Genomic DNA, 26,345 nt, shown 5'->3' with positions numbered 1-26,345 from the left:
CTGCTTATATATCTTATGCCCTCCTGTCCTTAGTCTGAGCTAACCTAACTGTAGTGCAGCAAATCCTCAAGTCCATCACCAGATCAATAAAACTAAGGGGATAAAGAGTCTCTGATAGCTCATTTAGATCACATTGAAAATGTGTTAGCAAATCTTTTACACAGAACTGCAGTAAACCCTGTGGTGTGCCAAAGGCAGTGAATATATCTTTATGCAAAGCGTGACCATCCTTCTTCCCACCAGCATCAAGAATCAGTTGTGGATTCTAGATGTGTTTTTTTGTTGTTGTTGTTGGTTTGGTTTTTTGGTGTTTTTTTTTTGTTTTTTTTGTTTTTTTGTTTTTTTGGGGGTTTTTTTTTTGGTTTGTTTTTTTTTCCTTTGGAGTTCTTGGAGGTTTGGGCAAGTATGAAATATCCTGGTTCATAGAGTAATAGCTTGGCTTGGGTTGGGAGGGACATCTAGAAAGCTCTCAACCCCCAGTTAAAAGCAGACTGGATAAAAAGAGCTGCTACAATGCAAAATTATTTTAAAAGGTAGTGTGTTTGTAACAACACTAATTACCTTTGTGAAAAAAACATATTTTAAACTGCTGATTAGCTTTTAAGACTTATGGAAATGCCTGTAACTGAATATGGAACAAATAGTTCAAATTATGGAGAAATAAAGAGTATTTGGCAGGCTAGGGACAAAATTACATGAGAAAGTAAAAAAACCAAAAAAAAAACTAATGAGCACTTGGTCTTTCAGAGCCTGTTGATTGACTAAGAGAAAGAAGAAGAATTTGTATAATTGCTCTATTAGTGCTACAAAGTGTGGCCAGGGCTTGGCATTTTGATGTGTTGCTTGATTGTGGTGTAGGAAAAGAAGGGCATTTTTCAAGAAAGGAGATAATTATGTTGACTATGAATCTCCTGGGTTCTGCAAGACTAGATGTATCATGCATCTGAGTGTTTTTCTGACTATAAACATTTAGGACAAATATTTATACTCTTTGAAACAGTTTGCCTTTTAATCAGTGTATGTTTAATAATTGCAGTAAATGATAAGTGTTACTTGAGCTGTCTGGGGTTTCTGTCCTTATCTACTTACTCTGTGTTTATGAAACAGATGTGTTAGGATCATGTGTTGTGCACTTCTAAATTACCCCATATGTCAGTGCTATTTGAAGGAGAGATAACCTTAGTGTTGGCATTTCGAGACGCTGGAGGAAGGGCCGTTAGAAATATATGTTGTAGGCAGATCTGATGAGGTATAAAGTTACATAAGGCACCTTCCATATGACAAGCTGTGATATCAGTTGCTAGCAGCTTTGGGCTGGTAAGCTATCTGCCTCATACTTTGTGGGATGTGTTCAGCCAAATGTTTTGGAGAATGAGGTTCAGATCCATTTTGTTTATTTTTGAAATCAGCTTCGGAGGCAAAGGGTGGAACTTTTCTTGGTGAATTTTTGCCCACCACAAGTTTTCAGGTGTGGTTTTGAAATGGCTGCCATGTGCTGTGGTATCCATGTGATGCTGTAAATCACATAGATACTATGTAAAAAATAATCAATGAGTGTTCATTTAAAATCTTCCTCACACTTTTCAAGAAATGAGGACCCTATGAACTTCACTGTTTCCACGTTGCTTGTTTAAAAGCAAATAAAAAACACATACAGGAAGGATACTCAAGAATTAAGTGAGGAGGATGGAAGCACTGAAAGATAGTGATGAGAAGAATTAAACTCACCTGAGGTGATTTTAAGTCCATTTCTTAGCAGCTGTATGCTATTCTTGCCTAAAACTCCCGTGTTCATCCTGTGAATAAGTGGAAAATTACTTTTTATTGCATTAGAGAGAGAACTTATTATTTCATCCTTGTGATAGTTATCCATATTACTGAGATATATCAGATGTAATTGAGAAGTTGCACTTCTTTACACATAATTTATTACTAAGTACAGCTATCTAGACTAAAATTTGTCTTTTCAAAAGGTTGCCATTTTCTTTCTTTTTTGAAATATATTGTTTGTGCGCGTTACAAAAAAATATTTGCCAAATTAAAATAAACCTTCACCTTCTTCAGTTTATACAGTCATGGTTGCCTTCTGCAGAGGACCAGCAGAAATTAATTATGTAAGCACTGCTGTCTGCTCCACTATCTGATGAAGATACTGCTTTTATTTTCTTACTGCCCACAAGCACCAGTGTTACAGCGGCATCCTCAGTTCCCATCTTGTGTCTCTTCAGCAGAAGTTAATACTGGTCTCTGCATGCCTTTTGTTCCACATGGTTTCCAGCAGTATGGTTTTCATGCCTTTTATTACACAAGGTTTTCAGCTTTCTGGGCTAAAGAGAAGACACAGAGATTTAGAATGGTAGGGAGAGAGGCCATATGCTCGTTTCCCTGTCTTGGAGTGTTTGTAAGAGTCAAACAGTGTCACTGAACTTGGGTACAGCATTTGTCCTTGGAGATGTAGAGATGATCATGGTTACATAAAAGTTGTGATCAAGACAGCTGGTCTAAGGGATTTCTGGATTTATTAATGAGACTGTGCTTATGTCTGTGTTGCACGTTGTGCTGTGTTTAGATCTGAGCTCGGCTTGTTTAGGTAGCTGAGATGGCCTTGCACTTGTAATGGGCAGTATAAAAAGTCCTGGCATGAACTGAAATGAACTGAACTAAACTAAACTCCTGGCATCTTCTAGACAGTCTGTCTAAGCCAGCAGAGATGGTTAGCACTGTATGAGTTAGGAGCACTTTACTTTTCAACCTGTGCTAACAGTGTCAGATACATTTCCCTTCCAACACGAATCAATAGAATTAAACACAGGAAAGAGACGAGGTCTAAATTTTTACTTTTTTTTTTTAATTGAGAGAAGCAGGGAACACCACTTCTGAACATTGATCAAGCTAGTTAAAGAAAATGTTGCTTTCCTTCCACATTTGTCCACATTTTTGAACTCTCTTCCCACCTTTGGGGTGCTGGTGTGGGTTTGGGCTGGCAGAGGGACCAGGATGGCTCTTCACACAAAAATACCCAGCAAAACTCACCAGTGGTGATTAGAGCTGCTGCTTGTCAGCAAGTGAAGAAAAGAGCTACAATTCCTCACTCACACTGTCATGTGGAGCCACAGAAAAGTAATTAGCAGGTAAGATGTCTATTAATAGCTCCTACCACCTTTAGTTCAAACACCTGCTGACAAGCTATTACTCTGTGTAGTTCAGCTTCATCAAGTTCTTGTTTTATGATTGCCAGAAGAGGCTCCATTGGAGCCATTTCTGTTGGGGCAGGGTATCTCTGAGGACACTCCATGGCCTCTCATTGAGGAAGTGGATGCCTAGACTTGTGTCACTTCTCGTAATCTCTACAGGCATGCAGAGATTTCTTTGTGGTTCTTTCAGTGACTGTGAATATATTTTGGCTAATGGAAGCACAACTCCTGCTGGTGCTGGCTAAATGCAGACTAGGGGAAAACAAAGAACTGTCTCCTTTGCCTGCAATTATCTTCTTACAGTGCTTGAAAATAAACGCAGTGCATTTCTAAGAAAACCGTATTATTAATAGTATATTATCAAATATAAAGTATGATTAAACTTGGCAGTTTTTATTTAAGCAAGCTTTTCCCAGTATTAGAACACACAGCTCTAGTTGCTTTTAATATGAGCCAGAAATATTAGTGATAAACAAAGTGTGGATTTTGTTAGCTTGGCTGCTGTTTTAAGATCCTTCTACTTAAAGGCTTCAATAAGCACAGCTGCCTCAAAATATATTTTGCATGAAATTTATCTCTGTATTTTGCATCTCTGGCTTTATCCGTATGATATTCCTGTATGATTATATCTGTATGATAAGGGGGAGGCTTTACCAAAGTCAGTGCCATCCTCATGTAAGACTGAATTTACCTGTGGTTTAAGCTCAGTGTTTTATATAGAACAGAGACACACACACACACACACACACACACACACATTTGATGAATATGTGTGAAAATAGGCTTTGAATCTGTTAATGCTCCCTCTTCCTTCCCTCATATGTGCTGGTGAGAAAAGGACTCTGAAAAAGAATGTGGCTGTAGGTGGCCATCACTTAGATATTAAGAGGAAGCAACTAAGGTTTTGTAGCTGATTTTCTAAAAAAGCATGTACATAAATGCAGCCTCTTTTACTGTTGTAGAAAAAGAAATTGAGTGTTGTTTTGCTTGGTCTGCAGGGCTCAATACTGCAGATTTTATTTTCTTCTGGTGCTTTACTTTCTGGTGGTGCTGGAGGTCTGTGCACTGCCTGCCAGGGCTCCCGCTGGGGTGGGCATGGAGCGCCTGCACAGGCTGGGAACCAGCACCTGCCTGGCTGAGCAGATGAGGTACAGACAAGGTGACAGAGAGGACATGGCAAAAGAGTGGGAGTTGAAATACACTGGGGTTGTTGAGGACCATTGGGATCCAGCCTTGGCCTCGGCGTGGTCTCCCCCGGCTGTGGGCCCTGTGTGGGGCATGGCTGGTGTGACAAGAAGGTGCCTGGGCTTGTATGGCACCTTCCCCACACACCCCCTGCCTCGCCCACCTTAGTTTTATATTTGGATAATCAGACTTGGCTCCTTAGGGAACAGCCTGCTGAATTAAGAAATTCAGTATTTCAGTGTATCAGGAAGAGGGCAGCCCTGTGGCTGGCCTGCAGCCTGTGGTTGTACCCCCGCATTTGGGGGTGTGAGTGCCATGTTGTTGGGGCTTGCTGTGGTGGGCTTTGCTTTGGCTGGCCTTTAAGACATTTTTGGTGATTTATCATTCACCCAGAATATCTTCCATTTGTTTCTTCCCCCATTAATTTTGCCTAAATGAGTTAGATGTTCAAGAAGCAGGATGAAGTAACAGCAAACCTATTATCTTTTTCAAACTTACTCCTACTCACTCCTCAATCCCCATTGTGCTCCCTCAGCCAGACCAAGCACAGAAATCGGGAGAAAAAAATCTGATGTTCATCTGATGTTTATCTCTTTACATTGGACTGATATAAGTTATTAGTTATGAGCCATCCAGCTGCATAATAAAGTACATTTTACTTTTCAATCCCAATTAATTGTTTTCATCCTTTAATTTTTATTTATAACCTAATGCTATCTGTTGTATAATGGCTTTTGAATATTTACGTAGTGGAAAAGTCACAGCCCAAGCTTACAATTTGGACTTAGAATTGGGACTGAATGTGGTGGCAAGGGACAGCATCTGTGTAGTTGAGAAACATGCCTGCAAAGCCTTCCTTGCCCAAGATAGAGATGTTCACAGAAGTTCCCCTAATGCTTTAGAAAGAACAACCTTAGTATGTGGTCAGTGCCCCGTGGGGCTGAGTTCCAGGGTGCATTCTCTGCTGTGGAAGGATGGTTTTTGGTTGTCCCTCACAAAGTGTGTTCAGTTTACAGGCACACACGGCTGGCTGGGAGATGGCAGTCGAGCCGTGTGCTGTAGGCTCTCCTTTCCATTGATGTGGATGTTGGGAAGGGCTGGGGGCGCACTGGGAATGGCTTCAGTATAACGTTCCTGCAGTGCCTGTGTAGTAAAAGAGGATTAAATTCATTTAGTAGATGGTTTGTATTGGGAGCACAACAATTGCTGTAAATAATCAGCACCTCACGCCCTGTCCCCCCAGTTCCTAAAGAAAAAAGATGAAGGCAAACAAGCTTCAGCAGCCTTAAATTAGCATTGACAAGCGTATCCCTTCTCCCATCTCTCCTTGTGGACAGATCAGCATGGGAAGCAAACCCAGGGGCATGGGAGGAGAGCTGGGGGGGTCACGGAGTGTCATTAGGAAGTAGATCTTTCTGTGTGCATCTGAGGGGCTTTGTGCATTCTACTTCATTGTTTGTGGTAGGAAAAGTCTGTGTTCTGTAACGAGTAGCCCATTCCATTGTCAACTGGACAAGTTGTCAACACCCCATGCTATCACCCTGTGATGTGGCTAAAGTGAGAACCTTCAGAATTACAGAATTCCTCTTTGATGAGTAGTAAACTCAGATCTGTGCAATTTCTTATTCCTTTGCAAAGGCAATTAAGTCCTTTTTGTAATAACTTTATCACTCTTTGTGTGTGTGAGGAAAACAAATCTTTTACAGAAATGGCAAATTGCTAATGGTACTGTATTGTAATTGAACATTAAGTCAGGGCATTCTTGAGTGCTGTTTTGGTAACATTTGTACTTTTGAAGGATTTACAGCTACTGCTTGTTAATATTGTTTGTTAATACTATTTTTTAATTCTGCATAATTATTTCTGTCTCTACTGCGCAGCTAAGGAGCACAATTTAAGAGATTGACTCTTAAATGGAAACAAAGTTTAAAACTTGACTTTAAATGAGTGGAATAGAGGTTGAGCCAGGGCAGCATTCTGTTCTCTGGTCTGATTGTGGTAGTCCTTTACTGCTAAAAAGAACAGAAGTATGCTGGTTAACTTACTTAGATTGTTGAAGCCAACAAACCAGTTTAGTGTCACACCATGTCCATGCTGCATACTTCTGCTAGTTGCCAGCCCTGGTGCCAGGTGTGTCTTAGGAATTATTGTGAGTACAGACATGGGGTAATGATCCCTGATCATCAGGTTGGGGCTCTGAGCAACCTGCTCTAGTGAAAGGTGTCTGTGCACGTGGCAGGGGTGTTAGAATGAGATGATCTTGAAGGTCCCTTCCAACCCACACCATTCTATGGTTCTGGTGATCTACTGGCAGTGATGCACAGCTTTGAAAAACAGTTTTCCAGACTAGTTTTTTTCTTTGAGATGTTTTTCTCAGTACACTTAGAACAAGCTAAAGGATCACTCATAACTTTGTTCTTCTTTTGTTCTCTTTTCATGCACTTCAGAAACAGAACATTCTATACATTTAAAAACTACTGAGTGGGTGTACTTCTGCCTTAATTATTAGGAATGGTTGAATTTTGAAGTAGAAGATCAGTCTTGCTGTTCTTGGTTCTTCCTGTTCATCTGTAAAGCTAACTTTATTTTCTTTTTTTTTTTTTTTTTTTTCAATGCAGAACTATGGTTTGGAAACAGAAAATCTAAAAACCCTTTCTCACAAACTGAATGCATCTGCCAAAAATCTACAGAACTTTATTACTGGGAGGAGGAGGAGTGGTCACTATGATGGAAGGACCAGTCGCAAATTACCAAACGATTTTCTGACTTCAGTAGTGGATCTGATTGGAGCAGCTAAAAGTCTTCTGGCTTGGTTGGACAGGTAAAATCTCCCAAATATCTCACAGGTAACCAGATCACGCACAAGAGCAAGCTCCCACTTCTTTACAAAATGTAACATAGGCGTTGAATGGAAGCAGAATTCATTCACATGTTCGAAGGGGATGTTAGTAGCAATTCTTGGGTTTTTTATGTCAGCATGCAATTCACATTAGCATTGCAATACAATACCTCCAAATGCACTGTGACCCTACACATATATACAGTAAAGCATCAGGATGACATCATTAAGTTATATATGTATTTTTCATTAATATAAAGCAGCAATTCAACCTGCATAAATCCAATTCATTGCTTTCATACTGTCAGATTCACAAAAATGATCATTCTTTTCACTACATGGGTGTCAACATATAATTCCAGAGTGTGTGTGTGTGTGTGTACAAAAGTGCATGTTGTGTTTTAGGTTTTTTAAATAGCAGTGAAATACCTCTGATTTTCTAGAGGTACTGTTCTGCACTTCTACCTCTATTGTCTAGAACAGGGACCAGGACTAAAGTGCTCCCCTTGCTACATTTGTAGTGACTTTTTCTAAGTATAGCAAGAGTAATATGCAGGTATTTAAGATGATCATTGTAATTCCTAAAGTGGTTGAAATTAGTCTATCTGTATGTCTTTATATAATGCATCACAATGAATTATTGTCAGAGAAAATAAAATGCTTACCTTGATTTAAAAGTGTATCTTATTTTGTTCCAGCAGCTGAAGTTTTGTTCAGAGTATGATCTTCACGTAACTTTTCATATCCAATATAATTATTTGGTTTTACTGTTATGTGTTTTGTGTTTCATTTTTCTGGGGAGAACTGGCTTCTCTTCCATAAATGATTTCCATATGAATGGTTTAGGTGAGGCCTGAATCTTTCCCATTCCTTAAGCCAGACTGCAAGCTCTTTGTTTTGTTTAGGAGATTGCAGCTATGACTGCTGCTTCTTCTCTACTCCTTCTCTAGCCTTTCCCCAAGTTTGAAACTCAGAGTCCCTAAAGCTGGCTCCTAAATTTCTCGTTAGATTTTTATCATTAGGTGTGTAGAGAAGTAGTGCAATCTTATGGACAGAGTTTATAGACTTGAAAAAATGGGAGTATATTTTTAGCTCTGTCTCTAACCTGTTAGTACTTGGAATACCTGTAGGCTTCACTTTTTCTCCCTGCAAAATCTATTATATTGAGAGATTGGCAGAGAGAAACATATCATACTGGGCTTTAAAACAGAAAGAGCAGTAGAAAAACAGGTTATTTTGCATAGATGGGTCAGTTTTTGCCACTTATTTCTATTAAGAAATAATCTTGTTTGGTTTCTCATTGGAGCTGTGGTCATGATTAAAGACTTTGCAGTAAGTCAAAGTTCTTTTTGGGTTTTGGTTGTTTGTTCATTTTTTAATAGTCTGTTATTCAAAAGTAAATTCCATATATATGTATACACATATTTAACACATTGAAGAACAATGTGTTTTCTGCAACTTAATATGAATTTAATAATTGAAGTTCAGGAAGAAGGTAGTTATTAATGCTAGAAAACATCTTCTTCACAAGACTGGTGTGTACTGTAGTACTGTGCACTGCATGTACTTTTGCATTTAGCTGAAGTGACAGCTGATTAGACCCAGGAATTCCAAGAAGTTAAAAATGAGGGTAATTATGGTGCTATCACGCTTTCAGCAATGCTGTCTTGAATGTCCAAAGAAAGCTTCAGATTTCTAGGAAAGCCTTTTTGAAGATCTAAACACCTGGTTCTAAGAAATGTTTTCTAAAATATTTTAAGACTTTTCTGATTTATGAGTGTCTGAGTGTTTTGGTGAAGTTTGTTCTTCATTATTTGTGAAGACTCCAAATAAGGATAAAGGTAGGCCAATAAGTGCATTTTTCTCAGGAAGAGGGAACATCTAGAGGATAATATGATTCTGCTTCTTGTATACCTTCTAAGAAAGTATTGGTGCCACTAGGGGGAGATAAAAAGATTTTAAAAATTAGTTAGTAAAAGTAAGGAACATAGATTTAATTCTGTTACTTTCAAATTCTGGACCCCAAATCTTAGTTTTTTGGTTCTTTTCTAGTACCAGTTCCATCTTTGGGTTGTGAGAGGGAAGAGCAAACCATTAGGTTGAAGTGGCTCTTAGGGTTGTCCACCCCATTGTAAGAGGGCTGCTTGGCTGCCCCTGTGCAGTGGTTTTTGAGGTCACATCTGGGAAAAGCAGCTTGCATAGACAGGCAATGATGTGGGTCTTACACATAGGGAATGGTGACAGCTTGTGTTTCACTTGTTGCTGTAGTGAGTGTCTGTTCATGAGGTTGCTGTGGGACACTTTAAGGCTTAAAGGGCTTCGTTAGGCCTGGCACAATTATCTAAATGAGTGTGAGAGTTGTGATTTGCTGAGTTACTTTCACTGTAGTCTCGCAGTGCTACTGTACAGGGCTGATCCAAAGACACCCTTTCTTCCAGATCTTTGCCTGGAGCAGTCCTGCTTCCAGATGTATGTCAGAAATTGAGTTTTACTGAAAATTAGGGTAGCTTTTATTGCCAGGCTTTAAAAGTCTTCTGGTATAGTTTCATTTATGAGCTGGAAAAGTTAGCAGAGAATTCTATTTTCAAAAGAAGTTGCCTGACAATTTTGAGGAGCATGAAATAACTCTCCAATAACATGCTGTAAGGAAACTGTCATCACACTGATACATTTGAGTCTAATTTTAACTTCCTGTTACTTTCTCAGCCCACAAAATGTATCCTCTTTCAGGAGACTTCTTAGCTTTTGTTTTATGCTTTCTCCCTAGTCTTAAAATTCTTCCAAGCAAATTTCCTGACAAAATTGGTACCTTCTTGAAAAACCATGAGGCTTTTGTGAAAGGGTGATGTGTTTCTACTTGACACTTAACGTAATTTAGAGAGATGGAAACCCGCACTTCAGGCTATAGCAACAAACTACTTACCTGATGTTCAAAGCAACTTGGCATTGAAATATCTCCTGTGATACTGCTCAGGATTACAGTCAATCAGGTCTTCTAGACTTCCAGTTAAATCACTGGTGTTCTGTTCAGTCTCTACTCCTGTAATTCATGAAAATTGTATTCTTTGGAATAGTAATATGCATCACCTTTCTTTATCCTTCTTTTTCTCTGATGTGTCAGATTCCTGGAAATTCTTCTGCCTTCTATAGGGCTGATCCATTCCATCATGGTGAAAAATATTTTAAAATGAGTAATTAAATTAGGATTACTTTCTTAAATTCACCACTGTGGATTTGCACTATGAATGTGTTGCAATTTTGTGGCATAAAGCTGTTTCTAACCTCTTACAAGTATTTTTTTTCTGTGCACTGGTATGTCTAGTAGTATCTTCACATTTAATTTGAATTGAAATTAAGTATATTTATTTCTGTTAATCCTGGTTAAGGTTTCATTCTTAGAGCACACATTTACAATCCACGTGAAAAGCACTTTGTAACTGCCTTTGCAATTTCTGAATTATGTATACATTATCCATCCATGGCTGTCATGATCTAAAAGTAATATGAACACCTCAAGGATTTTGAGAGCAAAAGCTACTTTCTTTCCATCTTTAACAAAATTTTGTTATGATTTCACCATGTTACTTGCATCTTCAATGGCACTAGTGAAAACTTGTCAGTTGTTGTCTAGAGGCAAGCATAAACTGGAAAGCAATGATATCACAGGGATCCCAGAAAGTTCTTCTGAGCCCCAAGTTTAGAGCATTTGCCAGTGCTTATAAGTAGCTTTCTTTCTGGTTAGGACACAGCCAGGTCTTGTACTGTACTCCCAGCTCATTCCTTTTCTACTAATTTGCTGATTGATTTGTTGGTTACAGTACAGAAATTGAGATGAGTCCAGTCCTGAATGTTTTCTCCCAGATCTTAGCAGACCACCTGGCAGGCAGACAGAAGGTTGGATCTTCTTTGGAAGCTGGTGCAACTTTGAGTGTTGAGTTTGTCTCCTAATGAGTCAGAAGCTGCTGCAAAGTGAAGACAGCCTTGGGAGCAAAAGGATTTTCCAAATCCTTTAAGCACCTCATTGTTCCTCTTCAAGTCACATGATTTTCTTTCATGGGATTTAACAGGAACAGCTCATTAGTCTAGTCTTGACTGGGAAGAACTGTATTGCTCTTTGTGGAAGACGAAGGATCTTTAGCACACGTGAACTGAGGTGACTTTTGATGTCAGCTTCATGTGCCCTCTCGTTTTGCACTTCTCTCCTTGCTCTTGCAGCACAAACTTCTGATGATGTCATCTCCATGTTGTTCCTGGTTTGATACCTTTTTTGATATCTCTTTATTCACCTCCACCACACTTCTGTTGTCTTTGCTGACCAAAATCCCTGGAAATCTGTATTTTCTGCAGGTTGTGCTAAGCAAGAAAATAATTCTTAGTTGTGCTTCTTGGTTTCTTCCTGTCTAGTCTGGTGTTTGGGCTGTGTTATCTGAAGCAAGGACTCCTTATACCATATATCTTGTGCAGCATCAATAGAATATTTTGGATCTTAACAATAGGACTAATATCTGCATAAACTATAAATGCAGACTTAGAGAATATGAGTGAGGAAGGATTGGTTGTTTTTAGGGCTTTATGTGAGTCCTCATTAAAGAGACACTAAAATAGTGTGGTAGTGTTTTTTTCTGTTAAGAATTTAAGAAAATACAGTCAACTTCCCATGAGATAACTACTACGACACTTTGTGTCAGTTGTGTCACTGATTTTAATGGTTGTGAATTAGGATTTGTCAAGCACCACTGGATTTTTTTTAGTGTACTGTTTGACTCAGCCATCTGTGTAGGAAGAGATTCAATATGTCTTTCACAGCAACTCTTCTGTAGCTCTTGTTTTTCACACTAGCACTATCCCCTTTTTGGAAATAAAGAACTTAAACTGCTGCTGCAGATTACACTGCAGTCTAAGTAGGAGGAACAAAGAGATTTTGTGGAGATAGATTTCTGTATTCAAGACTTTCAGTGCTGTGGCCAGAGAAAAGCTAGCAGGCTGACAAATGTGCATCAGTGTGATTAACTAACCACTGCTTTCTGGACACGTGGTACATTAACAAAATGGAAAAAGAACGTTAACAAAAAGCCTAACTGTAAATAGAAATTGTTGGTTATATAAAATATATGGTAAAATTGCTGACAGAAATAAAAAAATGTAAAATTTCACAGTGAAAGGCCTTTTTGGCAAGTCTCTGTCTGCTTTTAGGGTCATTCACTGAGTAGTGGGATGTAATCCTATAACTTCTAAACCTCAGGTGGGCAAATTATGTTGGTATGGGCATAAATTGCTGTGATTCTGCGGAGTAGTTGTATCTGTACATGAATCCTATTAAATAAGAGTAAAATCTGTGCCTGAAGTTGAGGACCTTTGAATGCTTCAGTGGCTGACAGCAGAAAGGATCTCCAAGCATTACACCATGGGCTTTTTTTGGTGATGCTTTGGTAAATCAGAGAAGTGCAGCCTGCAGTGATGTAAATGTTCTTGGTTTGTGGCTGAACAATTCTTGGTGTTCAGGTGTAGCACACCCTTTAAGTGTACATTGTATGAAAGTATTGTAGTAGGAGACCACCTTCCCCACTCCAAAATGGATGTCCTTTTCAGCATGGTGACATACTCAGTGCATACATTTTCTTCCATTGTAGGTAGAATGTGTTCAGCTGGGTTTCTTTGCCTCATTGTTTTTGGTGAATGAGCCTTGGTGATGTTTATGGTGTGACTGTTTTGTAAAGAAGTGTGTTGTTTGTAACTTCTTACTTACAAAGAAAGCGTTACTGGTTTAGAGTCTCCTTTATAACAGACTTCAGTCTCTTATAACAGTCCTGTTAGCTAATAACCTGCTTGACTATTTCTTGTCCTGTCAGGGTTTTACACACAAGATGGTGGGAGTAAACAAATGAAAACCCAAACAGAAAGAAAAAGACTTCAGCAATTCTTTACTCACCACACCAGTGTTGCACTATCTGTCAACTGGGTTTGGGCCTTAAGCCTTTGAATCTTGTTTCCTTTATGGATTTCCCTTTTTGCTGGTTTGAATGGTACCAAACCTGTCAGTAAATGGTGCCTCAGCGTGCTATGGTACTTAACTGTATTGTGCTCCTGGAACAGCTGCAAATGTTTAATAGAGCACTCATTTAAAAAATTTCTTTATCCAGTGTGAATTTTACTTCATTCTTCACTGATTCTACATAAAGCAGTTCCATTAGAAATACAAATGAAATGTTTGTTTCATGAAAGCCTTAAACTATGAAGCTTAGATGGCTTAGGCACAGTGAATATACAACAGTATTGTGCATTCAGATTTTTATTTGACCTTAATATGCTGCCTTTCAAGACTGAGTTATATTATTGCTTTGGTTGTGTCTCTCTTTGAAAGATTTTGGACTATTACGTTTAATCAAAAGGTTCTGAGGATGTTTCCCTTTGTTATGATGCTAAAATAAGTATGATGTTGGTTTGAAACCGCTCACAGTGTCTATTTTTATAAAATATCTCAGTACTACAACTACAGATGAAATATGATTACTTTTTGTTTTGGGTTACATTTTTACTAGTAGTAAAACTACTACTAAACAGTATGTATTTGTCCAAATTGCAACTTTTTAAAGTGAAATTGTTATTTCTATGTATTATTTTCCCTTAATGTTATATGAAGAAGACAGATGAGAAGACTGAAGCGTATGGGGACAAAAATGTTAATAATGTAGAAATACTGAGGGTATGCATTTATTTCACTAATTTTTAATTGTTTTCAAAGGATTTTTCTTCATGTGCAAACAGTAGTTGTGACTATTGGTAGCTGTTGAATTGTATTATTTCTTAATCCTGTGATGGAATTAGCTGTGCTGTGTTAATGTGGCTGGTTTTTCTACGAGTCCTTCAGGGTGTTTTCATTAATGAATGTTTGATAATATAATTTTTTTTTCGTTCTGAAAGATGCTGATACTGCTAAAAATGCTAATTATGTCTCAATTCATAAAAGTGTACACACATGCATGTGTGTTGCAGCCTGTGTTACATGTCTATAAACAAATTCACATTTCAGAAGTGTTAGATATTTTTAAACACTGGTTTAAAGAAGTTTGAAAAGAACCAGTAGCTTTTTCCATGCTTTGTCTTAGGAAAACTTTAAATCCTATTGATCAGGGCATTGAAGTTGATTGACTTCAGTGATTGGAAAAAATAAAAAAGTAAGCACCGATGTTTTTTTTCCCAGTGGAAACACCCAGAGGTGTTTCAAAGCTCTTCATCTTGCCCTGGTGTCTCATAGATAGAACCTCAAGGTAAAGGTTCACAATGTGGGTTTGCACAGTGAAAAAATTTAGAGATTCCCACTTTTCCAACTGTATTCATGATCACAAAATGTCTACAAACTTAATTATCCTTAAACGTATTACCCACTCATTTGCGAAAGCGATTTGAAAGTGACTAATGGCTTCAAGTGTTGGAAAGAAGGAAAATCCTTCTAGAGGCAGAGAGACTCTAGCAAGACTGGAGGCAAAAACACCCTGCATGCGTTTGCAGAAGCATCCATGTCATTGTGTAAATTTATTTTCCTTATGATATGAGGTGTAGACAAATTTGTCTAATTCCTTATTAGAAAAATAAGGAAAAGGAGAAACCAGCAGAGCTTTGGAAGAGGAAATGAGTGGAAAGGGCATGTAGTCAAGTAGGCGTGCTCTGGAGCTACAAAGGTGTTTTCATGTGTGTGTTGCAAAGAAAATCATGATTTTGAAGGAAGAACAAACGAATTATAAGAGAAACAATAAAAAATGTTTCACAAAGAGGGAGATTTGTATTGGAAATATCTTGGAAATGACTGTGAGAGATGAGACACTAAGATCAAAGTTGGAGCAGGCAGTGGGGGCAACATGTGGCCCCAGTTCAACGCAGTTCTGCAGTTCTTGTTTAACTTTAAATGCACTGAATTGGACAGTATGTGTGTTGAAAATTGCAGGTTTTTTTCTCAGGGAATTTTATTCACTGGAGCTGTATGAGGTACCTCAGCCCTGAAGGTCCAAAGGACTGTGAAAAATGTGGCTTTGAAAAAATAGCAAGAAATTGAAAAGTGATAGAAATATCTCTGCCAAGCCAAGGAATTTATTTTTTTTTAATAGAGAGGTTGTCTAATTAAACAGGGAATTTCTTGTACTTGGTGCATGTCTCGAGGACTGTTTAGGAGCCAACTGAAGTTATAGTATATAACTTCAGATATGTACAGTTATAGGCTTTATTTGCATTTATACAAGTTGATTTATCTATTCACAGTCAATAATATTGTGCTGTATTAAAATTATAAACAAGGGGTATGTTACCAATGAAGAGATTTTTTTGTCAGATTGGTATTTTACACTATGTCTCATGTGAAATCCAGTCAGTGATCCTTCAGTGAATTTTCTGTTGCTATTTTGATAGATACTGCTGGCATGTTGTTACACTAAGTCTTTCTGGATTTTGCCTGCTGAAGTTGAGGCTTGGGATGGAATACCAAAATACATTTCCTTTGGAGGCAAATACTTAGAGAGACCCTTACCACTGATCCAGCGGCTGAGGCAGTAGTGGCTGTGTAATTGTGCATGCAGGTTGCCTCCAGGAATGTGGTCTGAACTGGGAAGGGGGAGAAAAGGGAATTACAATTTTACTGGTCCAGTTTCCAGCAATACCCAAGAGAGACATCTGTAGAAATTGATGCTGGTTGAGTTGGTTTAAAAGCTACAGAGACCTGCAGAGGAGGAAATTGGAGGATCCCTTAGATTTTCTGAAGGAGCAGAGTTTTTATAAAACATGGACCTGTCTCCTTGTCTTTCTAAGTTCTGTAGCACTTCTCAAAATCTTATATCTTAGTTGTTGATTTGTAGTAGTCTTCTCCCTCCTGCTGACACCCTTGGCATGCTACTGCCAGTAAGTCTTCACTGTGATGACTTAAATGTAACTAAAATGAGTAATGTCTCAGTCCCTTCGCCTGTTCTTTAAAGTCAACAAAGTTTATTTGGGACATTTCTAATGATCTCTTCCTTAAGAGTAAGGATGGTAAAAAATACCATTATTTTCCTCATGAACCGTGAAACCAAACTAAATTACAAAAGTATGAGGGAAGATGATGTGGTGTTAGAAGCCAAAGCCTACTGTGTTATTTTGCTTAGAGAAATGCTGGAGGCTGTGAAATGTCAAATAGATTCAGCTGCGTAATTTCAGGATCAAATTGTATTAACACCCATACTTAAAGTAAAATAATACCATTTGCTGGTTTGATTCCATTCATCTTCAATAAAAGTAAGTTTATGAACATAAATGAAATATCATCTTTTTAAATCAAGGTTTCAGGTATAGTTCAGAATCTCAACAGTTGCAGTTATGGAAGGAAAAATCAGTGTTTTTGTACAAGTACATCTTGACTAATGTATGTCTTTAAACACAAGCATCACAGAATCAGAGAATACCCTGAGTTAGAAGGGACTCATCATGGTCATTGAGTGCAACTCCTGGCCCTGCTCAGGATACCCCAAGAACGACACCATGTGCCTGAAAACATTGTCGAAATATTTCTTGAACTCAGTTATGGTTCATAACCAAGTAGTTCAGTTACCTTTCATCCTTTAATATACTCATATATCTCCTAAACTTCAGAAATAATTTGTGGCTGTGCCTGTGGGTTGGCCTGCTGTAGTGTGTATCCACTGTGCAGTTGTCATATGCTGCAGAAAACTTGGACTCTGAATTGTGAGTGTGTGTCTATGGCCAATAACTTTCATAAGGCACCTTTTGGAACTTAGCTTTCAATTTCTGTACTTTCATTTTAAAAGAATGTACTGGTTTTCTCTCTACAAAATAAAGGCAGAAAGTGTATGTCATTGTGTGATGTATTATATAAAATTAAGGCTGCTAGATTTAATTATGCACCTCAGAGTTAATTCTGTCTTATGAACCATCAGGGCTGGATTGCAAGCGCTGGAGAAGAAAGAGAGCATGAGATAAAACTATCAGAGATAAGGGAGTTCACATTGGGTTATTAATGGACAATTCCAAATCTAAATTTTTACTAATTTTTACTGCACTAAAATGTCAGTAATTCTGCATTTAGAATTACTGTAATTTAGAAACCTGTTAGTACCAGTAGAACCAGAGTATTTACAGCTATCACTTGGACTTTCTTACAGCAAAGTTCTTTGTACTGGAAATGTCTTTAGGCTTAAATAAGGAAGCCATAATACCAAGCTGTAAAACTCTTCAAGGTATATGCAACAGCAACAGCGTGTGAAGTGATGAAAGAAGCCAGTTGGGGAAGGAATTAGTCACCCATCCTAATATAAAGACAACCACACTACCATCTGGTTTTTTGTTTGTTTTAAATGTTTGAAGCAGGTATATTAGGGACAAATGCCACCTTTGTGATGCTAATAACACCCATAAAATCCTCATCTGCAACACTGATAAAGTCAAGCTCTTCTCCTAGAGAAAATAACCATCCTGCCTAGTGTTTGGCTACTTCTTGAATGAAGAATATAGATCACATATATGAGTATCTAGATGGAGAGGCTTGTAGTACATAAATCAGATGTCTGCCAGCTTAACTGACCAAATACATTTTAGCAGTGCCTCTAGAAAGCAAGTAAGCTTTCAGGTAGGCAAGCATTTTAAACATCTTAATGTGAAGTTTTTAAAGTACAGGACACATCTAGGTAAGGTCTGTGAATGTTGGATTACACTGTTCATTTCACTGAGCAGTTCTGACTGTAGCATAATGTGTGGGCATATTGGGTTGTGCTTCCAGTTTAGGCTTTGCAGCCACTTCTTAGCATTGATGTATCTCTGGCTTTAAATGCTGTGTCCCTCTCTAGAAAAACATTCTTCTTATTCTGAGTCCTTCTATTACTTCTACCAGATATTAGATCAAATCCCAAGAATCCCAGTGAATCAGCCTAAATGTTCTCTGATCTCATTCACATCTGGACACCATTGATACCAGGAGGAAATAGTGCCTCTGGCTATCTGTATTAGGGTATTCCCAAACCAATGCAGAAGGCCAGCTGGGCTTCTTCTGGGGGAGCAAAGGCAGTCTAGAAGTAAAGTGTTAGAAATAATGCATTTATAAATGGAATTTCTGATAGAGGAACTTAAAATCTGCAAGTGGATATATGCCAGTGCTATTCAACTTTTTTCTTTTTTTTTTTTTCTTTTATTTTTAGATCACCTTTTGCTGCTGTCACAGATTACTCAGTAACAAGAAATAATGTCATACAACTCTGTCTGGAACTAACAACAATAGTACAACAGGTATGAGACAGTCTGCTTAGCAGTTTATTTTTTCCTGAACTGTAAATGACTATTACCTTCTTCCCACAATTTTGTTTTACACTGGCTTTATCATTGTCCAACCAAAATAAGGGAATACTAGTATTTAGTAAATGCTTTTTAAAAATTTTTTGCGTCTAGTTTGTGTTGTGCTGTGTATGTGGCTCTGCATATCTCAGCAGTAATACTCAACTTGAGTTCTCCAGTATAATATAATCAATATAAAATGAGATATCTACTTGATAATTTGCATATTTAATTTCTTATATTTTGTCTTTAAATTTTATTTACCTGTCTGGTTCAAAAGATCTGTATATATTGGGCTTTGGTAATCCACTCTTTCATAAAGTTCGTATCATCTAGACACCTGTTGATACATGTTCCCATGAGAGGGTTAGAATATTTTGATTATATTTTTGTACATCCTACCTTCAAAAAATCCAGAAGTAGTTACTGAGAAGCTCTTGCTTAATGAGTTTCACTGGGGGTGCAAACCTGAGAACCTTCCCCATCCTTCTGTGTGTGGGTTAGGTCTGTCTCTGTGTTTGTCTGTTGTTCTGCTGAACTGTAAAGTCTCTTTGCTGCCAAGCAGAAGTTTGAGGGATTGTTTACACTTGAGAAGGCAGAGTGGAGAAAAAGGGAGAAAGTGGGCTAGGTAGGAGCACTGAGGAGACTTTCTCTGGTTTTCACAAGCATCACTCCAAACTAAAAACAATCAAACTTCTGACCCAGCTGTCCAGACTGGTAATTTTTCATAGTAGCTGTGCATCACTGTCTTTAGATAGTTTTTAGGTGAGGGAAGGAGCCACCTGATCAATTTTCATGTGTCCCTTATTAATGAGAAGGTGATAAAGTAGCAACCACAGCAGTATTTCCCAGGAATTAGGTCAATATCAATTCATCTTACAAATCCATTCCTATCCATGATACTGCTAATTCACCTTGGTGTAGGTTGATATTTCTCTATGTATATTTTTCAGCGTGAATGAGAGTAAATGTTACTATTTCATACCCTTGGGGAACAGCATTTTTACTGTCTCCAAAACCAGCATAATTCTACAATCAGAAAGCAGTTCATGAATCCATACTTTGAAGTCAAAAGGAGCATTTATGACCCTAAATTTAAGCATGTACTGAAATTGAAATGTGCTGTATTCAGGAGGATAATGAAAAATTCCATTAGTAGTCTTAAACACGTGGTTTGAGCTCTACTTAAAACAAATGCATTCCAGTGTAGCATTTCAAAATGTCTTAGCTGCTGTTTTTTTCTATGCTCACTGAACACACTGAGAATCCTCATTATGCTTTCTTATGGCTGTAAATGAAATCTTTCAATATCACCTTATCAGGTGGTTTTTTTCTGTCTTAGAATCTTGTTCTCTTTTGTATGCAAAGTATTTTATAGTACCTTACTAGCTTATTTTTTTTGGTGAAAAATCTACAGGAGGCAATGTTGTGGTTTTTCTCTTTAACAGGAGTGAGTAGCTTCTTATAATACTTAAAGGTTTATAAAAAGTATACAGTCTGTACATATTTTAATACCTTTAAAATTTTAAGATTTCTATAAAATTTAAAATTTATACTATTTATAAAATTTAAAAATAGAACTTCAGTAGCTGAGCTCCATCAGGATTTTTTATACATTGTTTAAGTTACAGTCAATGTTCAGATTTATTAATGAAAATGAAAAAAATGATTCTTTAATCAAGCTGAAGAATAAAAAGCCTTAAACTTAAGGTCGCTTCCTTGAATTGTTTGCACATTTTGAAGCTAATTGTAATATCATGTTTCTTCATAGAATTAAATGATACTGGGTTGTGTCCCCCTTATTATCAGAGTTAAATGGATAATTAAACAAAATTACAGTATTGCATCACTCTTATAAAGATGAAGTCTAAGAAAACATTGAGTGTCTATGTTTTAACCTATAAATAGTTAGAAAAGTTGAAGTTAGGAGACAGATTTTGGAATAAAATGTTGGAAGACACATGCTTTATTTTAGCTATTAAGTTTTCTATGTGTGTTGCACGTTGCCCAAGGCCTGATGGGCCAGTGTACAGTGGATGGGCCAGTGGGAGCAGGTCCCTCAGACCACTGCAAGTTATTACTGTATCCTGCATTAATCATCTGCTTCTATGCAGCTGCTTTATTTTGGCTTAGGTATTTCCCCCCCACCCCCCTTAGGATTTTAGGATATTGTTTCACAGCCTCTTCCTGCAGGTTTTGACTCTTAATACTGTCCTCCTTGCTGATGGCTTCTCTAACTCTGGGCTTGCATTCTTACTCATTTTTTGTAATAAACTCCTTCCTTGCAGAAAAACTGGAGGGGAAGAAAAAATGGATCTGAAAAAAAACCAAATCCATGAGATTATTATGATTTTTGCTACCATTTCCTTGAACTCTCTGTCCTACACATATCTGCCTCTCTGTAGGAATTGAAGGCTGAGCACTATCTGTACTTTCTGTTTCCTCCGCTATGTTTAAAAAAGGCCTGTTCTTTCTTCATAGTACAGGATAGATGTTAAAGGACTATGGGTGAACAGGTTGCATGGATGTGTGTGAGATTGTTTGGGTTGGGCTTTGTTTCTATTTGGTTCATTCATTAATTTAGATGTGTGTTGATAGAATTGTTCCAGTCACAAATGTGTAACAGGAAGAACATGAGAGAATGTCTTGATGGTGTTCATGAATGTCTTGTTGTTGACTTAGATAGTTGGGTTATTCAGCTACAGAGGATGCCAAGAGCTGGTCCTTTTGAGTGTGCTCATTTTGGTTTAGAAAGGTAGCAGTAGCTACACTGATAACTTCAGAACAGAAGATTTCTTGCTTTCTTAGGCAATCTCTAGATAGCTTTTATTATCATTCTCAATGCTCTTATTCTCAGGAATTCATTAAAGTTTCACTAAAGTAGCTTTCTTCTTTAGAATTGAAACCCTGGAAATCTTGGGAATATCTGAAAATTCTAATTTTGTATTGACTTCGTAAGGTACCATATGATTAAAGAAAACTTTGCTGCCTAACACACTATTTCTTTTACTGCTCTTTGATAGTGATCATTAGTAGCCCTCATCACATGTTTTTTACTTTCCTTAATCAGCTTTCACAATGATTTGCAGTGTTTATTTAGTTTTAAAACCACTGATGTTTATCTTGCAGCTTTAGTGTCTTGTGGGATTTACTTGGGAGTATGCTCCAGTAGAAGCATAGCTGTAGGCCTGTAAATACTCCTTTAGAAAAGCTTCACTGCATTTAATTCTCTGCCTAAAGACCTCTTTGAAGAGCTGTGTTGGAAGCAATGCTGTGTAAGCAGGGTGGAGATGGAGAGCAGTCCTTGGCTGACATGGATTTGTCTCACATTGCTGCCACAGAGCACATTTCTGACATCAGCCTGTCTCACAGCAACTTTTGGAGGTAACCTCAGGTTTTGGATGACACAGAGTGAGGACCTGAGTGATGAAATTTGGGAGGTGGCAGCCAGGGTGGAAGATAACAAGATAATCCTACACAAATGCACTGTCTGGACTTCATGGGCACCTGTGATTTTGTGCTGAAAGCTGTGCTATAGAGCACACAGAAGTGCTTGTGCACTGCTTCTTGTGAGAGGTTTGGAACTCTTTTCCCATTAAAAGGCATTTGAGATACACAAAAGAAAGTGTCCCTATATCCCTTGCCCAATGGATGCACTCCCCATGCCAGGGGATATTTCTGTTGGGCTTTTAGCCATGGCTATTTTTCAGATAAAAGATACGGAAAATGATCCCAAATTATTTCTTGGGCAGTGCACTATTCTTTTATGTCATTGTGGGTTTTGTAATCAGATGGCTATAAACTCAAAAGAGGAATGTTTCAAATGTTGAGTTTCACTGAGAAATGTAAGTTCAGGCTTGTTTTCCAGTTAAAAGGATAAAATGGAAATTTACCTTCTTAGCTCCCTTGCTCTGACTCAGAATCCAAATGCAGTAATATGAAGTGGTTCTATTCACTTGTTAAGGACGATATCAAATTCATGAATGAAGAAGAAGAATATCTTGAGTACCAGCCTTACAAATTATCTCTCATATAATCTTTTCTATCACAATTCTTCACTTTTGTTTTAAGTCCTAATTATTAAGGACTTTAAGGGCTCACTAAATATACCTTAACCTTTCAAAATTTCAGGTCATGCCAAATTGCTAATTTCCTCAGGAATTTTTAGCTAATAAAATGGTTTTAATAGTTTAGTGGTGGGAAGCTTTGATTGGATCATCGTTAAAATTGCTTTGCGCCTTTAGAGATTTTCAAAGCAACTTGTGTTTGCTGGAGACAGTTTCATATTAAATCTTAAAGATTTTTATTTACATTTTTAACATTATTCTTTCCATCCCAACTTTATTACCAAATTCTTGCAGAAAAAACTTCATTAGCCTGTTGTGGTAATAATCCCTTCCTTTCCCCTTTTTTAGATAAAAGTGCTTCATGATGAGGAAGCCGCATTCTTGAAGGTTTTTTATATGTATGCATAGCATGCTGTTTATACAAAACCTCCCAGTTTTGATAAGTGTTCAAGTAAGGGGCAAGTGTAGAAGTAGGTAGCTAGATAGATGTGGGGGAAAGTTATAACTAAATAGCCCCCCTTAAAAAACCATTCACAGGCAATATCTGCCTATATCAAAAGGGTCTTCATATGTGAGTACTGTAACTCACTGTAAGTAATGCTGGCAGGAATTGAGATTCACCTTGTATCCTTCAAGTGCTGCTCTTACACAAGGTTTTCTGCTGTAGAGGTTTCAAAGCAGCTCTCAGTAGTGGTGTTTCAGGATACATATTGATCTTATTTCAGTTATTTTCTTCACTTTTAAAAGTCGGTGTGTAATGTGTATAATGTATATATAGACAAAAGTAGAAACTAAAGGATTGTGGGAAGCATGAAACTATTGTTTGTTTACAAGAAGCTATATCAAAGTAGTTTCAATTTATGCTCTCTAGCAATGTTTTCCTCTTTTCCATAGTAGAGTAGCTTATTTTTCTTAAAGCACACTTTTATGGAAAATTTCAGATGTAATGTAATGTAATGTAATGTAATGTAATGTAATGTAATGTAATGTCAAAAGTGCCTAAGGTACACTGATGCCTTTTTCTGATTCTGGTAATTTGTTTCTGCTTTTTGATTATACAGGTTTTTTTCCCACTTGAAATGGCTTACTTATATATATATTCTCTTTTGATGTAAGTTTTGAAGTGCCTTTTGGAATGGAATTAGGCATGGAATAGCTGAAAGATTAAAACATTAATAATAGTCTCTTGGGGAACTAATTGGATGACTCATTAGTTGTCACTGAGATAGGTGCTGTAAAGAGGGATGGGGTTTTCTTCCTAAAGTTGTGTACTGCTTATATGTCTGTGATGTGACATTTTCAAAGTAGCTTATGAAGCTGCCACCCTAAAAAGGTGAATTTGTTTTCTTTTCCATTATTGGAGAAAGTAACTTCTTTTCCTAGGGATGGAAGGAAAAAAAAAACAAAAACCCAAAACCAAAGACCACCAAAATACTCAATGTTGCTTAGTATGTAAAAAACTTAATGACCAGAAAGCAAAAAAGATTTTGTATTGGCTTGTTCTGTTATTTTTAGGCTTTTTTTTGTTTGCTTGCTTTTTTTCCAGATTAATGATTGACAGTCTCTGAACATGAGGGAAAAGTGAAACATAAAGCAGAATAATTTGTGAAAAAAGTAGTCTTTTTGACAGGGAATTTGTTGGTAAACCAACTACAGCTGTTAAATTTTTCCAAGAAATGGAGCTTGAGTGAGTCAAGGTGACAGTGAAGGAGTCAGAGACTTTGGAACCCTCTCATGGAACCACGTGCCGAAAGTAGCAGAAAGTTGGTGAAAACTGAGATAAAGTGCAGACAGGAGAGAAAATATGGTTTTGTATCTCTTGTTTCTTTAAACAAAAGGTTAGGTTTTTTTATTAGACTGCTGTGGGCACTGTGTCTGTGCACACTGAGTGGCGTCACAGTCTCCATCTGAGTAGAGGCACGTGGAGGATATGCCACACTTACTGTGTAATTCTTTATAAATGGTAAATTTCATGATTAATGATGATGTAGTGTGTTGGTCGTATCAGTAGAAGTGAAGCCTGAGACTCTGCATTTCTTTTACTTGGGAAACCAATCTCCCTTCCCAGAGGCAAGGCAGTCTCTGTTACCAGGTACAGTGAAGCAAGATTCCAGTTCAGTACAGTGAGTTACAGAAACCACGTGCTCTAGGAGCTGGTAAGAGCCTTAAGCATAAATATGTGTAGTGTCTATCTTTATTTCAGGAATATGTGTGTTTGTTTGCTTAAATCCATTACAAATACATACATTTCAGATGATCCAATATGAAACATTGAAGTTGTAGCTGAGCCTGGAATGCCGTCTACCTAAATATTACTACTTTTTTTCAGTTCGGTTAATTTAATTTTTTCTATTGGCAGAACAACCATCTAGACAAATATAAAACATGAAATATTTTGCTGCGGTTGTGTTTTTAAAACCAGAATTATTTACCATGACAGTACTAGAGGAAAAGAAGAACTGAAAAATTAAGAAGTTATTTACTTCTAAATTGTCTTGGAAATGACATTGAAAACTTAAGAACTGCACAGTGTATTGTGCTACAAGCTCTATTTTTCATGCCAATAATAAAATAGTTTTGAATGCATTAGGCTTATTTAGAGTTGTGGGAAGTGTTTTGACTTTGTTTTTTCTCCTTTGGATGGACAATTTTTTCATCAATTCCAATCTCTCATCTGCTGATAGTTTCAGTGGATGTTTTTTTGCCTGCTGAGAATGTCACCGAGTAGAGAAATCATCTGAGCAGCTGAAATTTGACTTAGACCATGTAAGCCCTTGGATTTTGCGGGATATATGAGCAAGTGTCAGTGATTTTAGTTGGTGCTGAAATACTGGCTACGGTATTCTGACTGAATAGTGTACTGGCTCATTTTAGAAACAAGGAAGAGGTGTAACTCTCTACATGTAAAGTAAGAATTAATATGTGACCAGATCCCTAAGGAGAGCAACATGATGTCTTTTACAGAAGGGAGAAATAATTGGAAATGGAAAATTACTTTGGAAAGATAGAATAAAAGAGCTTAGTGTACCCATTGCATCTCTCTTAATCCAGCAAGCAATTTTTCCCAGTAGCTGCTTGGTCTGTGGGTGATTTATGTAAGTTGTATTAAATTTCTACATGAAGTATTCTGTTACTATGGTGATAGGTGCCACTCCACACAGATTGTTTAAATAAAATTAAAGCAATTCTTTGTACTCAGTAAGCTGGGTAATTGCTATTAGTTTGTACACAAGGGTTATGAACTTAGAGTACTGCAGGTTTATTGCATTTTCAGGGAAAGGCTCTAGACTTCTAGAAGCATGTGTGTAGGTTGCATAAGAAATGTCCTTTTTTTGTAGCATTTATTTAGTAATGTATGTAGCTTGCATTGTGTTTTCCCAATAGAGATTTCTTCCTTCTCCTCATACTATGATGCCTGCTCACCATTCTGCTTTCTCCCACCTCTCTCCCTTCTTATGCACATTTCCAGTGGGGGAGGACAGAGTGGGTTCTGCAGGTTCAAATGAGTTCTGGCTTCAGTGTGGAGGGAAAAGGAATTAATTATAATAGAATGAGGATGCTATAGACCCAGTGGCAAGAAACTGCAGGAATTGAATAACTGTAGCATAAGTGAGAAGGAAAGCAAATATTTCTGAACGGCAGTGGGAATAAAATCGACAGGATTTGTGTGGGAAGGAAAGAGGAGTTGAAAATGGCACCCGGGTTGTGAGCTTGTGGGACATAAGGTGGTGGAGCTGTTGACAGAGATAGGGAAGG

The 26,345-nt window shown here is 37.6% G+C and overlaps 1 protein-coding gene across 7 annotated transcripts in view; it reads left to right on the top strand.

Annotated features, from left to right (window-relative positions):
- The window catches only part of CNKSR2 (connector enhancer of kinase suppressor of Ras 2), a 205,760-nt gene that overhangs the window by 41,213 nt on the left and 138,202 nt on the right, over positions 1–26,345 (top strand). For all 7 annotated transcript variants that reach the window (XM_019006570.2, XM_015625115.3, XM_015625107.3 and 4 more), the window contains exons 3-4: positions 6,998–7,200; positions 18,390–18,477. In XM_019006570.2, the coding sequence (XP_018862115.1) occupies positions 6,998–7,200; positions 18,390–18,477 (291 nt within the window). The remainder of the gene's footprint in view (positions 1–6,997; positions 7,201–18,389; positions 18,478–26,345) is intronic.

Source organism: Parus major, chromosome 1, assembly GCF_001522545.3.
Source record: "Parus major isolate Abel chromosome 1, Parus_major1.1, whole genome shotgun sequence".
NCBI classification, from domain to species: Eukaryota; Metazoa; Chordata; class Aves; order Passeriformes; family Paridae; genus Parus; species Parus major.
This window is presented reverse-complemented; position numbering and strand designations above follow the sequence as displayed.